This window comes from Clarias gariepinus, chromosome 2 (genome assembly GCF_024256425.1).
Source record: "Clarias gariepinus isolate MV-2021 ecotype Netherlands chromosome 2, CGAR_prim_01v2, whole genome shotgun sequence".
NCBI lineage: Eukaryota > Metazoa > Chordata > Actinopteri > Siluriformes > Clariidae > Clarias > Clarias gariepinus.
The window spans coordinates 51,635,001-51,656,505 of NC_071101.1; the positions used below are offsets into that span (position 1 = coordinate 51,635,001).

Sequence of the window (21,505 nt, forward strand, 5' to 3'; positions counted from 1 at the left end):
AGAGTGTAGTGTGTGTAGTGTGTAGTGTGAGAGTGTAGTGTGTGTGGTGTGTAGTGTGAGAGTGTAGTGTGTGTGGTGTGTAGTGTGAGAGTGTAGTGTGTGTGGTGTGTAGTGTGAGAGTGTAGTGTGTGTGGTGTGTAGTGTGAGAGTGTAGTGTGTGTAGTGTGAGAGTGTAGTGTGTGTGGTGTGTAGTGTGAGAGTGTAGTGTGTGTAGTGTGAGAGTGTAGTGTGTGTGGTGTGTAGTGTGAGAGTGTAGTGTGTGTAGTGTGAGAGTGTAGTGTGTGTGGTGTGTAGTGTGAGAGTGTAGTGTGTGTGGTGTGTAGTGTGAGAGTGTAGTGTGTGTGGTGTGTAGTGTGAGAGTGTAGTGTGAGAGTGTAGTGTGTGTGGTGTGTAGTTTGAGAGTGTAGTGTGTGTGGTGTGTAGTGTGTGTGGTGTGTAGTGTGAGAGTGTAGTGTGTGTGGTGTGTAGTGTGAGAGTGTAGTGTGAGAGTGTAGTGTGAGAGTGTAGTGTGTGTGGTGTGTAGTGTGAGAGTGTAGTGTGTGTAGTGTGAGAGTGTAGTGTGTGTGGTGTGTAGTGTGAGAGTGTAGTGTGTGTAGTGTGAGAGTGTAGTGTGTGTGGTGTGTAGTGTGAGAGTGTAGTGTGTGTAGTGTGAGAGTGTAGTGTGTGTGGTGTGTAGTGTGAGAGTGTAGTGTGTGTGGTGTGTAGTGTGAGAGTGTAGTGTGTGTGGTGTGTAGTGTGAGAGTGTAGTGTGAGAGTGTAGTGTGTGTGGTGTGTAGTTTGAGAGTGTAGTGTGTGTGGTGTGTAGTGTGAGAGTGTAGGGGGGATGGGTGTTATAGGAGCAAGTGATGGTCATTTATCCGCTCAGACTCCCAGCATCTGGTGACGACCTTGAGAGATAAAGGACGGCGAGTTTTTAACCCGTCGATCAGAGACAGAGACGAGGGGGACATTGTGGACGTCATGTGATCAGATTAGATCGGTTCGGCCCTCTGGCGCACTGCCAATCCGTCCCTGGTTTCCCATCCACAGGCAGGAATCAAAGACAAAACCTTTTAGTGTGTGTGTGTGTGTGTGTGTATCAGAATGCCTCTCACTCCTGCAGGATGGATGGATGAGATAGAGGACGAGGGGGAAATGAGAGTGTCAGTCCTTTGTTCGGCCTTAACGAGCCCGAGGGCTGCTGGATTGGGACGAGGCCGTGTCCCCATCCACCCCCCCCGCGCCCCTCCGTCTGCAGTGTAAATGATTAAGGGTGTAGGAGCGCTAACAGTGAGTCATCACATCAGAGTCATCAGAGTGTAGCGACTGTGCTAATTCAATTCAATTTGATCTGTATAGCGCTTTTAACAATTGTCATTGTCACAAATCAAAAGAATTATATAAGTGTGTATGAGATGTGTGTGTGTGTGTGAATCAGAATGATCAGATCGTCCCTGATGAACGAGCCGAGGGTGACGGTGCTGAGGGAAAAACTCCCTGAGATGGTAATAGGAAGGAACCTTGAGAGGAACCAGACTCAACAGGGAACCCATCCTCATCTGGGTGATAACAGATAGCAGGGATTGATCTGCACTCATACTGTGTGTTAGGAGGCTGGAAGTTCAGTATAACAGGAGATGTGGAGAAGTTCATATGGAGTCCAGTTGGTTATTGGAGGCTCAGGTAGACTGTAGGAAACTCCAGTCCTGAACTATTGAACAGTCAAGTCCTCAGAGAAACAGCTGCCAACACCAGTCGAGGCCAGAACCGTCTTCATGGTAGAGAGAAACCGTCCCCAGACACCAGACGCATGCTAATGCTAATGCCGCGCTACTGATTACACCTGAGTTCATCTCTCTCTCTCTCTCTCTCTCCTGCAGCTCGGTCCAATCACGTCACGCCTGAACACACGGGACGCGGGGCGGAGTCAGAGTCGTGATTAATGACTTTACGGTCAGAACGAGTTCCTGCTGATTTCTGAGGAAGATTTAAATTATGGTTCCGGCTCCGAGACACACACCTCGAACTTATGACCTTCAGCGACTTTTATTAAAGGCAGATCTGTTAGAGGGAAAGACGTCTGGACTCACCTCGTAATTTGCATTTCTAAAATAAAATACCTGCAGAAATCTAAATATGCAAATGAGCCTGGAGTGCTTCCAGACCTTAACGAGGTGCTGAGAGGATGATTAAACTGTGTGTGTGTGTGTGTGTGTGTGTGTCACCTGGAGGATATTCCCATCACTTATTACTGGAGCTGCAGTAACAGAATCCTTTTCTCAGCTTCAACATTCTTTAAAAACACTCTGAACACATTTAAATGACTCGCAGCAGTCGCTGTGTCACACAGGAAGCATCCGCACCTCTCTGATCATGTGACAGAAAGAAGAGACCTAATTGGCTCACCAAAGAAAACAAACACGTAATGGGAGTTACATCAGTCTGTAACACTTGTAGAAAAGTCATTTTATTTAAGGAAATTTCTTCTCGAAATTACAGTCATGGAGTTATCTCATTGAAGTGTGTGTGTGTGTGTGTGTTTATTAAAAGGGTTCTTCTCTTATTGATCTTTATTTGATCAGTTTATATGTTTTTTTTCTATTTCTATGTTCTTCGTGTTCACACACACACACACACACAGATCCAAATGCAGCACTAAGGCCTGAATTCCGTTCCTACGATGTTATGAGCGTTTCTACGCGAGCGCTTCTGTGTCTCTGCAGTTGCGCCACCAAACCACTAGTTGGCGATGGTGTTTCCGTGAGGAGTGTCGCTGTACTGCACACTCGTCGGAGCTGGTGTACGATGAAGAGTGGTTAGTTTCACTGAAACTTCTGCCAGACAGAAGCGAGACGTCCCTCGGAGGAGGAGGCGTAGGAGAAGAAGTGATGCTGCCAGCTGGACCAATCAGAGTCGCCGCGGTCCGCGTCGCCATGGCGGCGAGCTCCAGCTCTGAGGAGGAGCGGGTCAGGGTACGGGAGCATCAGTCAGGATTAAGACTCCATCAGTGAGCTCTGCACACAGCTGGAGTGCTGCAGAGACTGTGAGATGAAAGCATGCGCTCACACACACACACACACACGCACACACACACACACACTAACAAATGGACTGCTGTCTTAATGTATTTTTTATATTGTGCAGCTGGGGCACTTTTTTATCTGTGTGTGTGTGTGTGTGTGTGTGTGACAATCCAGTCCATTACACCCATGAATAGATTTAAACACTGCTTTTTATTTGAATTTTATCAGCGATGAATTAAAAGTAAATGGTGTTAAACATCTGCAGTGTCGGAGGAGCAGAGTGAGAACCAGGATGTTACAGTTTTACAGCACTGTCAGGAAAGAAGAACAGGATCTCACACACACACACACACACACACACACACACACACACACACACACACACACACCAGGCTGTAGAAATGACAGCTGGACACAAATTTGCTGCCAGTTATGACAGCACACACACACACACACACACACACACACGTGTGTGTCAGTGTCGCAGCTGTCCGGACACTAACTCACCCCCTACTGGTCGTCACTGGACTACGCCACTCTCCAGAACCCTGTCTCTGTGATCTAGTGCACTACGTCTAGTGCTAATCGAGTGCACTACGTAGTGCTCAGGATGCTCCAGTGTATAAGGAAATAAGGGGACAGAGATTTGGGACACAGCCCAGGTGACTAAACCCCTCTTGTGCCCCTTCCCTGATCCTGCAGAAGCTTCTTTCTCCTGATCCTGCAGATGTTCCTGGCCGTGTCTCTGATCCTGCAGATGTTCCTGGCCGTGTCTCTGATCCTGCAGATGTTCCTGGCCGTGTCTCTGATCCTGCAGATGTTCCTGGCCCTGTCTCTGATCCTGCAGATGTTCCTGGCCCTGTCTCTGATCCTGCAGATGTTCCTGGCCGTGTCTCTGATCCTGCAGATGTTCCTGGCCCTGTCTCTGATCCTGCAGAACCTTCTGTCCTTCTGTCTCCTGCTACCGCAAACACTTCATAGTTCTCACAGGAGGACAGTTAACTGCGTTTATGTCCTGATTTAGACATCACAATGAGACACTGCAGTGCAGTACACACACACACACACACACACACACACACACAGACTGTGCCTTTATTTATTTCTTATGATGTGTTTGCCGCCTCCTCACACACTCTGAACTTTCAGCCCACGTTCTAACAAAGTAGCAAGGACACGTCTTTATAAACAACTAGCTGTGATTCACACACACACACACACACACACACACACAGATGTGACACATGATAAAATACATGATACATGGTTTACAATAACGGAGATGGAGATGATTCTGGTTTCTTCTGCAGCCTGATTCAGATTGTTCTGGAATAATCACACAGATCACGTGCTTTAGGGTTTAATATTAATATAATAAATCCACTGGCGCTGGTTACGCACACATACACACACACACACACGCTGAGGCAGAAAGCGGCAGTAAAGAACACATTAAAAAGGCGTGACAGACTGCAGACCAGACACGACGTCATAACCGTTTAAATATTACAATTTAAATATTTAAAAGTACAAACTGTGTGTGTGTCTCTGTGTGTGTGTGTGTGTGTGTGAAACCTGACCTAAAGTTGGTACTACTAGCTATAAACTCATTTAAACATACCGAAGCATGTTGGGTATTAACGCTAAATTATTAATATTCTAGTGTTAACTGGTTAGAGAGCCAACGCTAGCTCGTCATTGTACTTACGCTAGCTCATTACTGTACTAACGCTAGCTCGTCATTGTACTTGCGCTAGCTCGTCATTGTACTTGCGCTAGCTCGTCATTGTACTAACGCTTATTGTACTTACGCTAGCTCATTACTGTACTAACACTAGCTCATATTGTACTAACACTAGCTCATATTGTACTAACACTAGCTCATATTGTACTAACGCTAGCTCGTCATTGTACTAGCGCTAGCTCGTCATTGTACTTACGCTAGCTCATTACTGTACTAACGCTAGCTCGTTATTGTACTAACACTAGCTCATATTGTACTTACGCTAGCTCGCTATTGTACTATTGCTAGCTTGTTATTGTACTAACGCTAGCCCATATTGTACTTACGCTAGCTCATTAATGTACTAACGCTAGCTCATTATTGATCTCCCTGTAGCTCCAGGCAGGTTGAGACGCTCCAGCGTTAAAGCCCAGAGCTGATGAGTTTATATCAGTCGAAACTGCAGGTAAAAGTGTGTCATAAAGTGTGAGCGTGTGTGTGTGTGTGTGTGTGTGTGTAAGATACAATTCACTTTTTTGCCCCCACAAAAAACATTAAACGCCACAGACACACTGATCCCACAAATCTGTTATTTTATTCTTCTTCCTCTGATAGTCAGAAATTTTTCATCACACAAACAGTTCAAAAGAATAATAAAAATATCATGATTTTAAAATTAGAAATAAAAAGGTATAAAGTCAAACTTTGCCCTGGAACAAATTTAATCTGTTTGTGCCGAGGTGTTTAATAGCGCAGGACACCGAGAAACACTACAGCACTAACACTGAAGGATCACAGACCAGCCAGGAGAACATCAGAGGAGCAGTGAGAAGAACAGCAGAACATCGGGGGAAAAGTCAGGAGAACAGCAGAACATCGGGGGAACAGTCAGGAGAACAGCAGAACATCTGGGGAACAGTCAGGAGAACAGCAGAACATCTGGGGAACAGTCAGGAGAACAGCAGAACATCGGGGGAACAGTCAGGGGAACAGCAGAACATCGGGGGAACAGTCAGGGGAACAGCAGAACATCAGGGGAACAGTCAGGAGAACATGAGTAGAACATAGGAGAACATCAAACAAGTCAGGTTTCACTGCAGGCTTCTAAAAACATGCGGTATTAGTGAGGAACCTCGTGTGAACGCACTGGACCTGCAGTGCTGGACATGCTAAACATGAGGTTCTGATTAATATGTTGTGTTTTTAGAAGCCCGCAGTAAAACCTGAGCGTTCTCTTCATGTCCTCCTGGTGTGTCCGGGCAGAGTGTACAGGTGTACAGGTGAGAAGTTAAGCGAGGCCTGATTCTCACTGCGCCACTCTCTGCAGGAGACTGAACGGCACTGTGGGTAATTTAGGAAACCACTCAACAATGTGCCAACAGAATGAACACCTTTCAGTTTAAAGTTGTACCGTGATTATAAAATGAAGATCAAGTTCACAAACGATTCAGGATGGAGAGGTTTTTCTGATTATACCTCACACACTGGCCACAACTCTTTTAATCCTCATTGCTTCCTTATATTTTCTTTCTCTTTCTCCTCCACCTTCATCAGTTCTTTCTTGCCATCTCATCCTTTCTCATCAAACTTCTCCTCATTCATTCTGCTCTTCTTCACTTCCTTCCTGATCCCACTCTTCCTCCTCCTCAGCAGTGTGCTGGTGGTGCAGGACAGGAGAAGAGCACAAACTGGTGAGAGGTGTAATTTTTGGGTATAAGCCACTTGAGCTGCTCTTTAAAGCGGCTGAATTCTGATCAAAGACTGCTGCATTTTTTCGTGGCTGTATCCAGGCAACAATCTGACGACTGAATGAAACGTGAGCAAGTCGGGCTTCATTCTGCAGCCGTTTAATCAGGAGGTTGTGAATGAAGCCCTCAGACGCAGAGCAGACGGCGGCGCAGGCTAACAGACGCACGATGCGCTCTGGATGATTAAAGTTTCTCCCCGGGACGATTTCAGGTTCTAAAGAAAAAGAGAAATCGAGTTTGAAGCTCTGAATCTGATCTCATTAAAGCTCGGACACGTCTGCAGCGGCTTTGAAACAGAAAGATAAGAGAAATCCAATTCTCTTTTTATCTCCATTAAAGCAGAGTGGAGGAACAGCTTTTACATTTCAACTGCGCCATCTTGTGTGCAAGAAAGAAAAAGCAGGTTTGTTTGGGAGTCTGAATTCCCGGAGGCCACGCCTCCTTTCCTGAGGCCACGCCTCCTTCCACTTGTCCCTCAGTAGAATGTGATTGGTGCAGTTATATCACACATTAAAGAGATGAAACAGGAGTAATAATGCTTTTATTTGAGAGAAGACTTCTACAGCTTGACTTTAATAATGACAACAACAACAGTAACACTAACTAGTAACTGTGAGAGAAGGTGGAGATCGTTAGGATGAGTGGGGGAGGAGCTCCACATTAACAATAATCCTTAGGAGCCGAGTGAAGGAGAACCCTATCTGCGGGAGCTCCTGGACTCGAGGATCTGCACGACCAGACGGTTCTTGAGGCCGAGCAGTTTGGTGCTGTAGTTCTCCAGCAGGGCGGCGCTCACTCGCTCACGTAGAGCACGCAAACTCGGCAAAGAATTGCAATCGGGAACATTTAATAACACGTGGAAGAACTCCTGCCAGAGATCACTGTGAGGGTTCCTGAGACAGAGAGAGAGAGAGAGACACAGACAGTGAGAGAGAGACACAGAGGGAGACAGACAGAGAGAGAGAACAGGGACACAGACAGTGAGAGAGAGACACAGAAGGGGAGAGAGAGAGAGAGAGAGACTGTAATTACTGACATGGTTAAAAAAACAGGAGCATGGATCCAGATGTTGTTTTTGTAGGTTGGATGGTTGTTATACTCATGTCAGTATGGAGGTGTGCACTGGTTAGACGAGTGACAGTGTGGTTTGGGACACAGCCTGCGTGTGTGTTACGATGATGTAATGTTCTTGTACATTGGTAGAACATGTAGAAGTGCACCTCTGGAATGTAAGAAGAACACACACACACACACACACACACACATACTGTACATACCTCTTAAACACTCCACCGGTCTTCCACACTCCTCCGTCGTTCCTCACCTGCATGTACGAGCCAAAGAGCATGCAGTACACAGTGCCGGCCACGCCGAAGTAATCCGTCTGCAGGGGGCGACACACACACACACACACACAGTGTACATTGTTGGGCTAGTCTTAAATCATATAGGAGAGTCAGGTGCAAAATCAAGGGTAGAGTGGGGTGTCAGGCACAGTGTCAGGCCAGGGGTCAGGCCAGGGGTCAGGCCAGGGGTCAGGCCAGGGGTCAGGCCAGGGGTCAGGCCAGGAGTCAGGCACAGAGTCAGGCCAGGGGTCAGGCCAGGGGTCAGGCCAGGGGTCAGGCACAGGGGTCAGGCACAGGGGTCAGGCACAGGGGTCAGGCCAGGGGTCAGGCCAGGAGTCAGGCCAGGAGTCAGGCCAGGAGTCAGGCCAGGAGTCAGGTGCGCCGCAGTACCTGATATGTCCAGGGGCGGCCGCTGAGCATCTCTGTGCACTGGAAGCCCGAGGTCATGCAGTGGGCTGTGAACTGAGCTCCATCAGGGAACAGAGTCATATCGATACTCTGACCAAAATCAATCAGAACCAAACCGTGCTCCAGGTTCTCCTCACTCAGGTCCTTGTTCTCCAGGAACCTGCACACACACACACATTGTTCTAGCACCTTTTACTGTATGTGGCTCCCCAGACTACAGCCCTAAACACACACACAGACACACACCTGTCTCCCAGCATGAAGTTGTCGGGTTTGATGTCGGCGTGGATGACGTGCGCGGCGTGCAGGCGCTCCACCATGTCGAGGATACACACGGTAAAGTAGAGCACGAGGGGCGGCGGCATCACCTTCTCACTGCGGCTCTTATACACGTTTATCACGTTCTAAACCACGGGGGGAGGGGGGAGAGGGGGGATATGATCATCATCCCTACTGTTACAGTTACAGACACGGGGTGAATCAGTGCAGAGTGGGCGTGTCCTCACCAGCAGCGTGCCGCAGGTGTGCAGCTCGCCCAGGAGCACGCTGCCGTTACTGAAGAGGTGAGCGGCGTGCAGGCGGTTGTACAGGTGACGCGCTCGCGGCTCCACGCGACTGTCCAGCTCACCGTTGATGTAAAACTCCCACGGGTTCGAGGGCTTCTGTACCTGCGCGGGTGACACAAGGGGACGGGGGTTAAACACCGGCGACACACCTGTATCACGTCCTCAACGTGTTACACGTCCCCAACGCGCCCGTGGGTCACGTGACTCACGTATAAAGGGTTAACCTTTCACCTTCAGAATGACTCTGTGGGCGGAGTTCAGGGTGGAGGCCTGATAGACAGTGGCGAACGCTCCCTGACCCACCACGCTGTCCACACGCAAGCTCGTGTCACCTGCAACACACAGACACACAGACACACACACACACACACCATGGGTCAGGGGTAGCTCAGTGGTTAAGGCATTAGACAGTTCGAAAGGTCCCATGTTCAAATCTCAGAGAGTGAGGGTGTAATGGGATAAAAATCTAAGTGTGTGTGTGTGTGTGTGTGTGTGTGTGTGTTCTTACCCATCTGTACAGTGAGTTTGGGGCTGATGGAGGGGACACAGCAGGACCAGGTGCTCAGGGAGGGGTGAGAGGTCAGAGGAGTGCGCAGACCAGCGAGGAGAGACACGATCAGGGCTTCATCCCACGGGTCAGAGACCAACACTACACACACACACACACACACACACACTTTAAACTGCAGTAATGATAATACACACCATACACACACACACACACACACACCTGTTGATAACATATCATATATAGAGTAAAGTGATGAATTATGTTACAGGTGAGCACCTGGCGTCGTGGGCGGAGCCGATGTCAGGGAGGGACTCATGGGGACGTCCTCGCACCCCAGGTGTCGGGATCCCTCCCCCCCCCTCCCCCCTGTACTCTTCTGCGGTGGCGACATCATCACGTCCAGGTCCGCCTCCCTCCCCCACACGGGGCTCTCTGAGCAGATCCAGTTCAGGCCCGGTTCTGGAGCAGGACTCATGGGAACGTCCCGCTCCGGAACCGAGGACGAGTGCCGGTCCGAGTACACGGTCCAGCCAGGTCCGGAGGTCAGACGCGGCGACTCCGCCATCACGTCCAGGTCGGGTTCGGTAGGCCGGACTGGACTCTCCACCCGGAGCCAGCCGAACCCCGGGGCCGGTTCCGGACTCATGGGAGCTTCCCGACCCGGGCTTCGCGGAACCGTGAGGGATTTGCGCTGCTGGACTCGTAGGTTCTCCAACATCAGACTTACAGACCTGGTCATGTTGAAGGACCTTTCAGGAAGGAGGAGATCCGCTTCTTCTGGGTCCGACAGCGGCGAGTGGGCGGAGTCAACCTCCGCCTCGCGGAAGACGTTCAGGCTGCTGGAGGTCTCGGGTTCGAGCTCTCCGAAGGGGCGGAGCCTGCTGGAGGTAAGGTCTGGGTTCGAGGCGGGTGCGTGTGGTGCGACAGAGCTCCGAGCGAGTGAGACGGACCGGGTGCCGTCGGACCCGGAGGAGGTTCTGCCGCTCAGGCTGACCCGGGGCATGTGGGTGGAGTCAGGCGGCAGGACGCTCAGGTACGAGCTGACCTGGTCTCTCTCTGTCTCGCGCTCACTGTGTCTCCCTCCCGTCTCCGCGTGTGGACTCTGGTAGACGCTCCAGCTGGGTTTGTGCCAGGCGTCGAGATCCTCGCCGGATGACGCGCCCCGGTCGGAAAAGGGGGGCGGAGCCGACCCACAGAGCGGCGCTAACGCCTGCCTGCCGATGGCGCTGTGGTTCTGACTGTGCTGCGTCAGAGAGTGGGCGTGTCCCTGCAGACTGACGCACTCGCCCACGATGGTCCCCTGAGCGGTGAGGGTGCACTCGCCACCGCCGCCGCCGCGCTGCTTCTCCTCCAGGGGGCTCTGCTCCAGGATGGGGCTGGGGGGGTACGAGAGAGGGGGGCGGGGTTACACTGAGCGAGCGGATACACAGGGTTGTGATGTAACACCTGACTGATCACGGGTCAGGACCCGGCCGTACCTGAGTTTGGCGGGCTGGCGCTGATACGGGTTCTCGTCGGCTCCGCCCTCCGCTAGAACACACAGACACAATGAGAAAACACCTGCACTCATACACACCCCTGCACTGTGTGTGTGTGTGTGTGTGTGTGTGTGTGTGTGTGTGTGTGTGTACCTTGGCTGTGGTGGTGTGTGTCCCTGCAGCAGGGTGTAACGGGGGCGAGCGGAGTGGACACCAGGTGGGAGAAGAGAGCGAAGTCCTGCGTGTGATTGGGGAGGGGGGCCATGGGGGCGTGTCCAGGACCCCACATCGTGCTTTCATCAGTAAGAGACTCCGCCCCCAGGGGTGTGACCTGCACAAGGATTAAAGCAGCACATCACACACACACACACACACACACACACACACACACACACACACACACACACACACACACACACACACACAGCCTCTCCTTTACACACTCTCGAGGGGAGGATCACTCACGTTGGCTTTAGAGACCGGGATCTCCATCAGCGCACGGACCGCTGCAGACTGGGGCTTCACGTCCGGGTCCAGGCTGACACACACACACACACACACACACACACACACACACACACACAGAGAGAGAAAGAGAGAGTAAAAACCCTATGTAGATGTACCAATATGACTTCAATGCAGCAATCATCACCGGTTGTCATGGAAACCAGGTTAACATAAACACTGTTCTGTTCCTCTCTCACACACACACACACACACACACACACCCTACAGCCTATATAACTGCATCACTTCACATACTGTCCCCTCCATGTTTGTCCATTTGTCTTTCACACTTTGTTGTTGTTTAATTCTCTCTCAGGACTTGTACTGTATTTTGTCGCTGCGCAGGTTATTTATTTTTCTTTTCATGTCTTTATATTCACCTTTTCTTCTCGTTGTTTTCGTCCTGATAAATCATGAATGGTGCTGAGGGGGGAGCCTTCACCGAGGGGGGTGCACAACCTACACACACACACAAGTTTTACAATGAATTAATTAATTATTTATTACCACTATAATAAAATCAAATGATGTAAAACCACACACAGACAGAGACACACACACACAGACAGAGACACACACACACAGACAGAGACACACACACACACACACCGGTGACCCTGCAGCTCCTCTCGAAGCTGTCCTCCTCTGGAGCAGTGCTGACGTGTGTGGTGTCGAACACCGAGTCCTGGAACAGAGTCGGCCCCTGGAACATGTTCCCGATCAGATCTACACACACACACACACACACACACCATAACTAATGATGACTGTGTGCAGCACTGTTATACACACACACACACACACACACACACACACACACACACACACGTAGCTGCTCTCTATCGCCCCCTGCTGGTGCACTTTAGCTTAGCATCAACTCAACTCAGTTGTATTTGTACAGCGCTTTAAAAATCAGAGCAGCTTCACACAATCACAATTACAGAAGTGTGTATGGAATGTGTGTGTGTGTGTGTGTGTGTGCGCTTACCCAGGGCCTCCCTGGTGTTGACGGTGGGAGAGGGAAGTGCACGTGAAGGCGTGGCTGAGAGGAGACCCAGGGACGTGTTGGGGGTGACGTGAGAGTGATTAAAGCCACCGTGAGACACTGAGACAGAGGGACAGAGAGGGTGTGAGCATTACTCATCCTGAAGGGAAGAAGAGACCTGTGTGTGTGTGTGTGTGGTGTTTCCTCTCCACTCACCGTCTGCGTTCACGTGTGTTTCAGCTTCTTCCTGAGCGTCTGCGTCACTAACACAGTAAAGCACAGAGTCAGTCACACACACCCAGCAGCGGGGGTGCCAATAATTATAACAAGACAGCCTGGTGTCCGGAGTCTCCTCTCATTGTGTGATAACCATAATTAATAACTAAAACTGAAGGACACACACACACACACACACACACACACACACACACGAGTGGTATTCCAAACCTCACTATGTACAGGGCTGTGTCCCAAATCACACCTTACAGATTAAACACTCTGTGTGTGTGTGTGTGTGTGTGTGTGTGTGTGTGTGTGTGTGTGTGTGTGTGTCTCACCACTCGAGAGGTTCCGGTTGTTGAGTGTGACCCGTACACTCGGCCCTGACACCGAGCGCCTCCTCTCGACTCACACACACACTCTGGTGTACGGGACTGTGTGTGTGTGTGTGTTGCAGTCTCTGAGTAAATGCGGTGTCTGTGTGGTGTGTGAGAGACGCCTCGGACACACACGGCCCGCCCACGGCTCCTGATTGGTCGGTGGTCTGGATAAGGCGTGGCCCTGTGAGAACCTACACACACACACACACACACACACACACACACACACACACACACACACACAGATGAAGACGCCTACTTCGATAAAAGGATGCAGGCTGCTTGTCAGTACCGCGTATTATTAAAAATACAGCTGGGGGCGGAGCTTTTTCTTACAAAGCCCCAAAGTTATGGAATAGTCTTCCAAATAGTGTTCGGGACTCAGACACAGTCTCAGTGTTTAAGTCCAGACTAAAAACCTATTTATTTAGCCAAGCATTTTTATAAATAGATTAGCCTTAGGTAAAGGAGCAGATCTGGGGGACTCATGGACGTAGAGTATTATGGTGAACTGGTATGTTTAGATGCTGTCTTCCTCACTCTCATTGATCACTCAGGTTTGCTGACGGTGAGGTGATTGGTTGCTTTACATCTCAGTTCCCCCTCATGTCTGTGTTTCCTTCTGGCTCTCCCTTTTAGTTATGATGTCATAGTTAGTCCTGCCGGAGTCTCTGCTTGCACTCTACAGTTAATATACATTCACATTATACATTGTGTGACTGTGACCATACCTAACTGCCATCTCTCCTCTTCTTCTCTTTCTCCCCCTCTTTCTCTTTTCTCTCTCCTCCTGTCTCCCCCCTTTCACTCTTTCTCTCTCTCTCTGTCGAGCTACACATGTCGTTCCTGAGCTGCCAGTGATCCAGACTCCCTCTGCCCTCCGGACCTGTCTGACCCATCCTGGTGCCCCGCTTCTGGCTGAAGATCTCGTCACATGGATGCCCCGTGTGTCTCTCTGGGATGCGTCTGGTGTCTGGGAATGATTCTCTCTACCTAGAAAATGGTTCTGGCCTTGACTGGTGTTGGCAACTGTTTCTCTGAGGACTTGACAGTTCGATAGTTCAGGACTGGAACTTCTTACAAGTCTACCTGGGTCTTCAATAACTACCTGGACTCCATATTAACATCAATTAACATCAGCTATTATAGCTGAACTGCCTCCCACCCTACACACTGTATAAATGCAGATCATTTACTGCTTTCTGTTTCACCCAGATGAGGATGGGTTCCCTGTTGAGTCTGGTTCCTCTCAAGGTTTCTTCCTCTTACCATCTCAGGGAGTTTTTCCTTGCCACTGTCACCCTCGGCTTGCTCACCAGGGACAAACTGACCATTTTGATTCATACAAATTCACATTTCATACAAACTTAAATAATTCTTTTGATTGTGTAAAGCTGCTTTGCGGCAATGAAAATTGCTAAAAGCGCTATACAAATAAAATTGAATTGAATTGAAGACAATCTTGTGTGTCAGTTCACATATATGGTGTCTTACCAGCTTCAGGGGTGTGTGTGTGTGTGTGTGTGTGTGTACCTGTGGCTCATCAGTCAGTTTGCTGTTCAGCTCCTCTAACAGCCTCTTCATCCTCACCACGTCCTGCTCCTCCTCCTCATATCTCCTCCTCACCTCCTCTACACACACACACACACACACACACACACACACACAAACACAGATGATATATAGAAGGTACTGAGGAGTGAATCATAAATAAAATCAAATGAATCAGTCTTTAATCTGATTCGTGAGTCATTTGAGTGAATCAATTGATGTGAATTAAAAACAGATTGATGCCAGTGGAACTGCATGACTGGGGTCCGATCTTCATACGTCACGTGACACACCCGAGATGAAGTGACACGTCTAAGATCAGATCATCGTGCTAATTACGATCTGTCTAATTCGGTTCTTCTAGCTGTTGTTGATGATTAGTATATCTGGATTGAGTTGTCTAGGATTATTGCGCGTTCGTGCGTTGGTTTAAAAGGCGATATGATTGACAGTATAAACACTGATCACAAGCCCTCTGATTGGTTGACGAAATGGAAAAAGAGCGGCTCAACTTTTTTTGTAACATGTGTTATGCGCTGAAATGCCCCCCTGCCATGGCTATGACAACAAATACTAGAAGCGCATCAAAGAACGAAACAATCCGAGATCAGGACAAATCCACAACAATCAAATCCAGCTAACTGAGTTAGCGACGTACGAAGAACGGACCCCTAAACCGAGTGTGTGTGTGTGTGTGTGTGAGGGTCACCTTGCTGCCTCTGCAGCTCCTGCTGTCTGAGTTTGTTGAAGTGGTGTCGTGCCCTCAGCTCCTCGAAGCTCAGCTCCGCCCCCTCACACACCAGCTCGCCCACACAGTACATGGACACACACTGAGTCGCACCGCCGCCGCCGCCGCCGGGCCGAGGACGGTTCTCTGAGCGCGAGATACTGAGTGCACACACAGAGTACAGGCACGTTAAACACACACACACACACACACACACACACACACACACACACACACACACACTAAAGCTGCAGGAGTGAGGACGTTCTTACATGTGGATGGTTTTGCCTGGAAGAACCTGTGAGGTTGCCACATCCTGTAAAATAACACCCAGACAGTTATACCGTAATCAAGATCTTTTTTTCACACACTTACACACACACACTCACACACTCACACACTCACACACTCACACACTCACACACTCACACACACAGAGCCTGTGATGTCATGTTTATAATAAGAGTGGAGTTCAGCTCGTACCTTACAGTGAGGCTGTACGCTGTCTCTCTGACGGAGCTGCTGATTGACCAGCTGGGAATCCTGTAGAGCAGTGCTGACTGCTTCTGGAACACACACACACACACACACACACACACACACACACACACACACACACAGGGCAAACTCAGAATTTATGAAACACATTTGTGAATGAACGCGAGATAAATTGTCTGATCTTGAAGCCTTGGACATCAGACAGAGACAAACTGGTCCTGTAGCACAGACACACAGGAGACAGGTGTCCTACCTGAGGGAGACGTCTGAGGCCGTCCTGTCCTGCTCTGGAACAACCTGTAACCACATAGCACAAAACTCATCACCACCATTAAACACATTGACCAGATAAAACACACACACACACACACACACACACACACACGCACACACACGCACACACACGCACACACACGCACACACACGCACACACACACACAGCATTAGATGAGCAGGAGACGACAGGACAGGACGGGATGGAACGGGACAGCAGGGTCTGTGGTACAGAAGAGGAGAAGACAGAGGTGCAGGTTCTGTACAGACCTGTATTGGGTCTGCAGGGTGTCGTGAGGTTCCGCGCGGTTCTCCAGCGCTCTCTGATAGACCTGCTCGGCCTGCAGGATTAGACTCCGCCCCTCACACTGCTGAGCCCAGCCGATGTACAGAGCGGCCGACCGCGTCCCCACACCGCACCCGTGCACCTGACCGTACACTCGCACCGGGTCCGGCTGGTAACTGGCCTGGAACACACACACACACACACACACACACACACACACACACAAACACACACACACACACACACACACACACCATGTTAATAGAGAAGAAATAGAGAGAGAGATGCCGGTTTACCCCCCACGCCCCTTGACCCTTGACCCCAGCCGTAGCGGCGTGGGCGTGTCCCCACACACTCACACAGCGGATGCAGTGGTTGATGAAGCGGAGGTCGTTGTGGTAGCGTTTGTCCTGCAGGAAGGTCTGCACCAGGCGCTCCAGCACCATACACACCTTACTCCTCTCCTCAGGGGGAAGTCTGGAGTCCAGGAAGTCCACAAACCTGAGGAGACAGAGGGTGAAACACAGTGTGTGTGTGTGTGTGTGTGAGAGAGAGAGAGAGAGTGTGAGTGAGTGAGTGAGTGAGTGAGTGAGTGAGAGAGTGAGAGAGAGAGAGAGACTCACTTATCCCAGGAGTCCAGAGGATCATCTCCAGTGTAGCTGCTCATCCCGGACTCAAACCTCCTGCAAAATAACATTAATGTTTACACCACTGTACACCACTACACACTACACTCTAATCTCTCCACACACACACACACACACACACACACACACACAGTATACATATTTTGTTTTAACATAATGTCATTGTCAATCTTCTTCTTTGTCTTTGGGCTGTTCCCTTTCAGGGGTCTCCACAGTGAATCATCTGCCTCCATCTAACCCTATCCTCTGCATCCTCTTCTCTCACACCAACTAACTTCATGTCCTCTCTCACTGCATCCATAAATCTCCTCTTTGGTCTTCCTCCAGACCTCCAGTTCCAACCTCAGCATCCTTCTACCGATATATTCACAATCTCTCCTCTGAACATGTCCAAACCACCTCAATCTGGCCTCTCTGACTTTATCTCCAAAACATCTAACGTGGGTTTGTCCCTCTGATAAACTCATTCTTGATTCTATCCATCCTTGTCACTCCCAAAGAGAACCTCAACATCTTCAGCTCTGCTACCTCCAACTCTGCCTCCTGTCTTTTCTTCAGTGCCACTGTCTCTAAGCTGTAGAGCATCGCTGGTCTCACCACTGTCCTGTACACCTTTCCTTTCATTCTCGCTGATACTCTTTTAACGCACAACACACCTGACACTTTTCTCCACCCATTCCAACCTGCCTGTACCCGCCTCTTCACCTCCTTTCCACACTCTCCGTTGCTCTGGACTGTTGACCCTAAGTACTTAAAGTCGTGCACCTTCTTTACCTCTGCCTCCTGTAGCCTCACCGTTCCTCTTGGGTTCCTCTCATTCACACACATGTATTCTGCAGCCAACCTTCATTCCTCTGCTTTCCAGAGCATACCTCCAACTCTCTAGGTTTTCCTCCACCTGTTCCCTGCTCTCGCTACAAAGCACAATGTCATCTGCAAACATCATAGTCCATGGAGACTCCTGTCTAACCTCATCTGTCATCCTGTCCATCACCAGAGCAAAAAAGAAGGGGCTTAGAGCCGATCCTTGATGCAGACCCACCTACAGCACATCTCACCACTGTCTTACAGCTCTCATACATGTCCTGCACCACTCTAACATACTTCTCTGCCACTCCAGACTTCCTCATACAACACCACAGCTCCTCTCTCAGCACGCGTGACTGTCAATAAAATCCTGGAACTTCAGTGGACCTGAGGAACATCTGACACAAACATCTACACACACACACACTGAAGCAGCAGAACTCTGGGAAAATTAACACTTCTGTCATTCTCAAAAGTTTTGGCCCCCGGCTGTATTATCTTCACACTACAGTATGACTAGCATGCTATGCTAGTTAGCATAAGGCTAGGTTCAACCCGAGCAGTGTACTTACTGTAGATAGAACTGCACGTCCATTCTGCTTCCTGTTCTCCTTCAAATCCCTCAGAAACTTCTAAACACTCTGTATTTATTAGGTTTGGCTAATCGATGCTAACATCCTGCTCCTCTCATCCCGCACTGTTTTCTTTCTTTTCTTCCGTTTTTACCTCAGGAAGGGGAAGAAACGACACATTTTTTGAATCCACCCGCTCTGAATAATGATTGGACGGCTGGCTTTCAGCTCAGCCAATCAGGTCGCACGCACAGAACTAACCGCTTCCGGGAACAACGCGATGACGTCACTGGGACGCGCGGATCATCACTCCGTGATGCGGCGCGTGCTTCGAGTAAATTAATAATGATTTACGAATATATACGATAAAAACATACAACACGCAATAATGTAAAGACACAGTACAGAACATTCATGAGGAAATACATTTTATTTTATCTTTATTTGAATGTTTGTGTACACAGTATGAGTGTGCTGGAGTTAAACTGTCCAACACACCCGCTGACTACATATCCCATAATGCTCACCGCCACGCATGCGCGTTACAGCCGCGGAGAAACCTTACAGTCTATCCGTTTGACTTACACCAGGTGTTTAATCTGTTAGTATGTGAGGGAAATGTTCATGTTTCTGATACGTTTGTCTCATTTCCTCCTCTCTTACACTCGAACGCTAGCGCACTAAACCCTAAGCCCTAGCCTGGTTGCCTAGCAACAGCGCTCTCGCGACCCTGAGAGAGAGTGACGTCAGTGCGCAGGGCTTCTCGAATGTTCTGCCCACCATGAAACCCCAAACACACTCCCACAGAATTACACATGAACACCAATGGATATTAAAACATACTGGAGAAAACACTGAATGATAAGTGGATTCTGGTTGATCTTTCCAACACTTACAAACATTAATCTGTCTGTGTTGTTTAATAGCACGTGGTGGGTTACCTCACTGCCAACTGGGGAAAAAAAATACTTCTAATCAGAGCTTTCAGGTCCAATTCATTTGTAGCACTTTGAGATTTGCTTCAAATATAAAGTGCATTAAATTAACAATAAGTTTTCCTGTAAAGTAGCGAGTGAAGCACAATCTAGTTTACTGCGAGCATAATTAGCTCAGTTTGATAGACAACACTAAAGCTAGCATAACGCTGTGACATAAATCACACAACAGATTTCAACATTATTTAGCGCCTCAGGTTTGTGTGCGAATCGTTAGATTTAGAAGCTACAAAGAGCTCCCGTGGTTTGTTATGGGAATGGTGCCACGCCCGCTCCAACAAGGCTACGCTTTCTTTTCCAAATAGCTAGCGTTAGCTAATCTACACCACATGAACAAATGGCCAAAAAAAAAGAAACAACACTTATGCAGTATAAAACATTTTATTTGTGTAAAAAATTTTTTTACAAAAGCACCAAGAGACATCGGTTCATTTAAAAACCGTGACATCATTAAAGAAAACACAGTAAAATAAAGGCAGTCTACCAGGAAGTGGGCACAGCTTCCTGTTTCACCCTGTTTAACCTGGAACACACCCGGACATGCGCCGACAACACCGCCCTGACACACCCCAGAATCAACATGGCTGTTGGTTCGTTCCCAATGAAATAAAAACAGGCACCTGCGAGTAACTCCAGCATGATGACATCACACAGAGTGAGCACCTGGGTCACACATACATCACTTCCTGTCTGCTGAGGAAGTGTGTAACGATGAGCGAGATGACCTGGAGAGTAACCAGGCTAGTGTTAATGAGCGTGAAGGTGCTGGTGAAAGTCAGTGCTCTACTGCCCCCTAGTGTCACCAGGTGATCACTCCGTGTGTCCTGATGCTGAACGTCTCTTTTCATATGGTGCCAGTTGTGCGTCTTATTAAGCACCCTGCTAACAAACAAACAAACAAACAAACAAAAACATCACTATGTCTAAAGAAAAAAAAAATACTACTCAGTCTGTGTGACAAACCTGACACTAAAGCTTTATCCAAAAATATGACTATAATACAAACGACACACTCCGCGAGGAGACCAAGGCCAGGCGTGTTTAGACTCGACGTCCGAGTTTCTCTCTCACACACACACTCAGTCAGTCACTCAGGGGACGATGGCGCTCTAACAGAACTATAATACAGCAGACAGATGGCAGGCCGTCGTCCCTGTGCATAAATAACGCTTATAAAATGGTAGAAAAGCCCCGTGTGCTCAGTAAAGTGTCTGTACATCACCTCCACACTGAGGTAGATTTAAAACAAAAAAACAAAAAGACATTTAACACAATTCATCAGCAACAAATCATCAGGTTCTTCACAGAACCACTTTACACTGCTTAGGCCACCTAAGACTTAACACAAAAATAAACAGGACACAGCATGGTGTCTTTAAAAGAGCACAGATCTCCAAGTCAGAGCCGCGTGTGTGTGTGTGTGTGTGTGTGTGTGTATCATCACCTCCGTATCCTTTATAATTGGTCTAGTCACATGGTTGTGTTTTAATACTCTGATACCCGACAGTGCACACTATAGTGCACACATCTAGGGCACTACCATGGAGATCTGCAGTAAACACAGCAATAAAAAATAAAACAATTAGTGCAAAAGTTTTATTTACAGAAGATAAACTCCTCAGCTCAGCTCTTCGGGGGATTTAAATGCGAATAAAACATCTGAAACAGCACCCTGCTCACTACATCGTGTACACTTCACTAGATGACTAAATCGTTACAACAGCTTACTGATCACACTGTGTACGTCAAATACCCATAATGCACTGTGGTGCTTTAACATAACATGGCTCTTATAGCTAGAAGGCATGCATCATTTGGGGGGCGCCCCCCAGATAACCAATGGTGACGTATATAGCATCTAGGGTGTGTGGTTTGGGGAAACCCCCTTTAAGTACCAACAGTAATCTATATAGTGTACAGGGTGTGTGGTTTAGGCCACGCCCCCTCCCTAAAAAAAAACAATGGTGACCTATACAGAGTATTAGGGTGAATGGCTTGTATAGTGTCCAGGGCCTATTGTTTGGGACACGTCCCCAAAAAGACCAATGGCTTAATCTTCATGGTGTATGGGAGTGTGGTTTGGGACACGGCCATCTCCAAAAGACCCACGGTGACCTATATAGTGTATAGGGAAGTGATTTGGGACATGCACCCTTAGAGGACCAATAGTGACGCATATAGTGTATAGTAATGTGGGACACAAGCCTCCCCCGCCCCCGACGACCAATAGAGACCTGATGTAATTTGGGACACAGCCGTCTCCAAAGGACCAATGG

At 48.7% G+C, this 21,505-nt stretch overlaps 1 protein-coding gene across 2 annotated transcripts; it reads right to left on the reverse strand.

Annotated features, from left to right (window-relative positions):
- Positions 1–6,997: 6,997 nt before the first annotated feature.
- On the reverse strand, positions 6,998–18,412 carry bub1 (BUB1 mitotic checkpoint serine/threonine kinase). 2 transcript variants are annotated; one of them, XM_053491203.1, is made up of 25 exons: positions 18,235–18,412; positions 16,832–16,891; positions 16,568–16,709; positions 16,193–16,389; positions 15,903–15,946; positions 15,635–15,714; positions 15,424–15,467; positions 15,134–15,312; positions 14,407–14,504; positions 12,832–13,064; positions 12,491–12,537; positions 12,278–12,394; positions 11,899–12,015; positions 11,670–11,748; positions 11,248–11,320; positions 10,936–11,113; positions 10,783–10,834; positions 9,581–10,680; positions 9,302–9,442; positions 9,025–9,125; positions 8,734–8,895; positions 8,474–8,631; positions 8,210–8,387; positions 7,751–7,857; positions 6,998–7,366 (listed from the first exon to the last, which is right to left on the reverse strand). In XM_053491203.1, the coding sequence occupies exons 1-25, from the start codon at positions 18,255–18,257 to the stop codon at positions 7,171–7,173; spliced, it is 3,906 nt and encodes a 1,301-aa protein (XP_053347178.1). In that variant the 5' UTR covers positions 18,258–18,412; the 3' UTR covers positions 6,998–7,170. The 2 variants fall into 2 exon arrangements, with proteins under 2 accessions (XP_053347178.1, XP_053347177.1); XM_053491202.1 differs by having other exon boundaries at positions 15,635–15,717.
- Between the last annotated feature and the right edge of the window lie 3,093 nt (positions 18,413–21,505).

Coding starts and splice junctions, on each gene's coding strand:
- bub1 (XM_053491202.1), bottom strand. CDS start 18,257: ATGGACGTGCAGTTCTATCTACA. Junction 10,835..10,935: donor CACACACCACCACAGCCAAG/GTACACACACAC, acceptor TGTGTGTTCTAG/CGGAGGGCGGAGCCGACGAG. Junction 7,367..7,750: donor ACCGGTGGAGTGTTTAAGAG/GTATGTACAGTA, acceptor TCTCTGTCTCAG/GAACCCTCACAGTGATCTCT.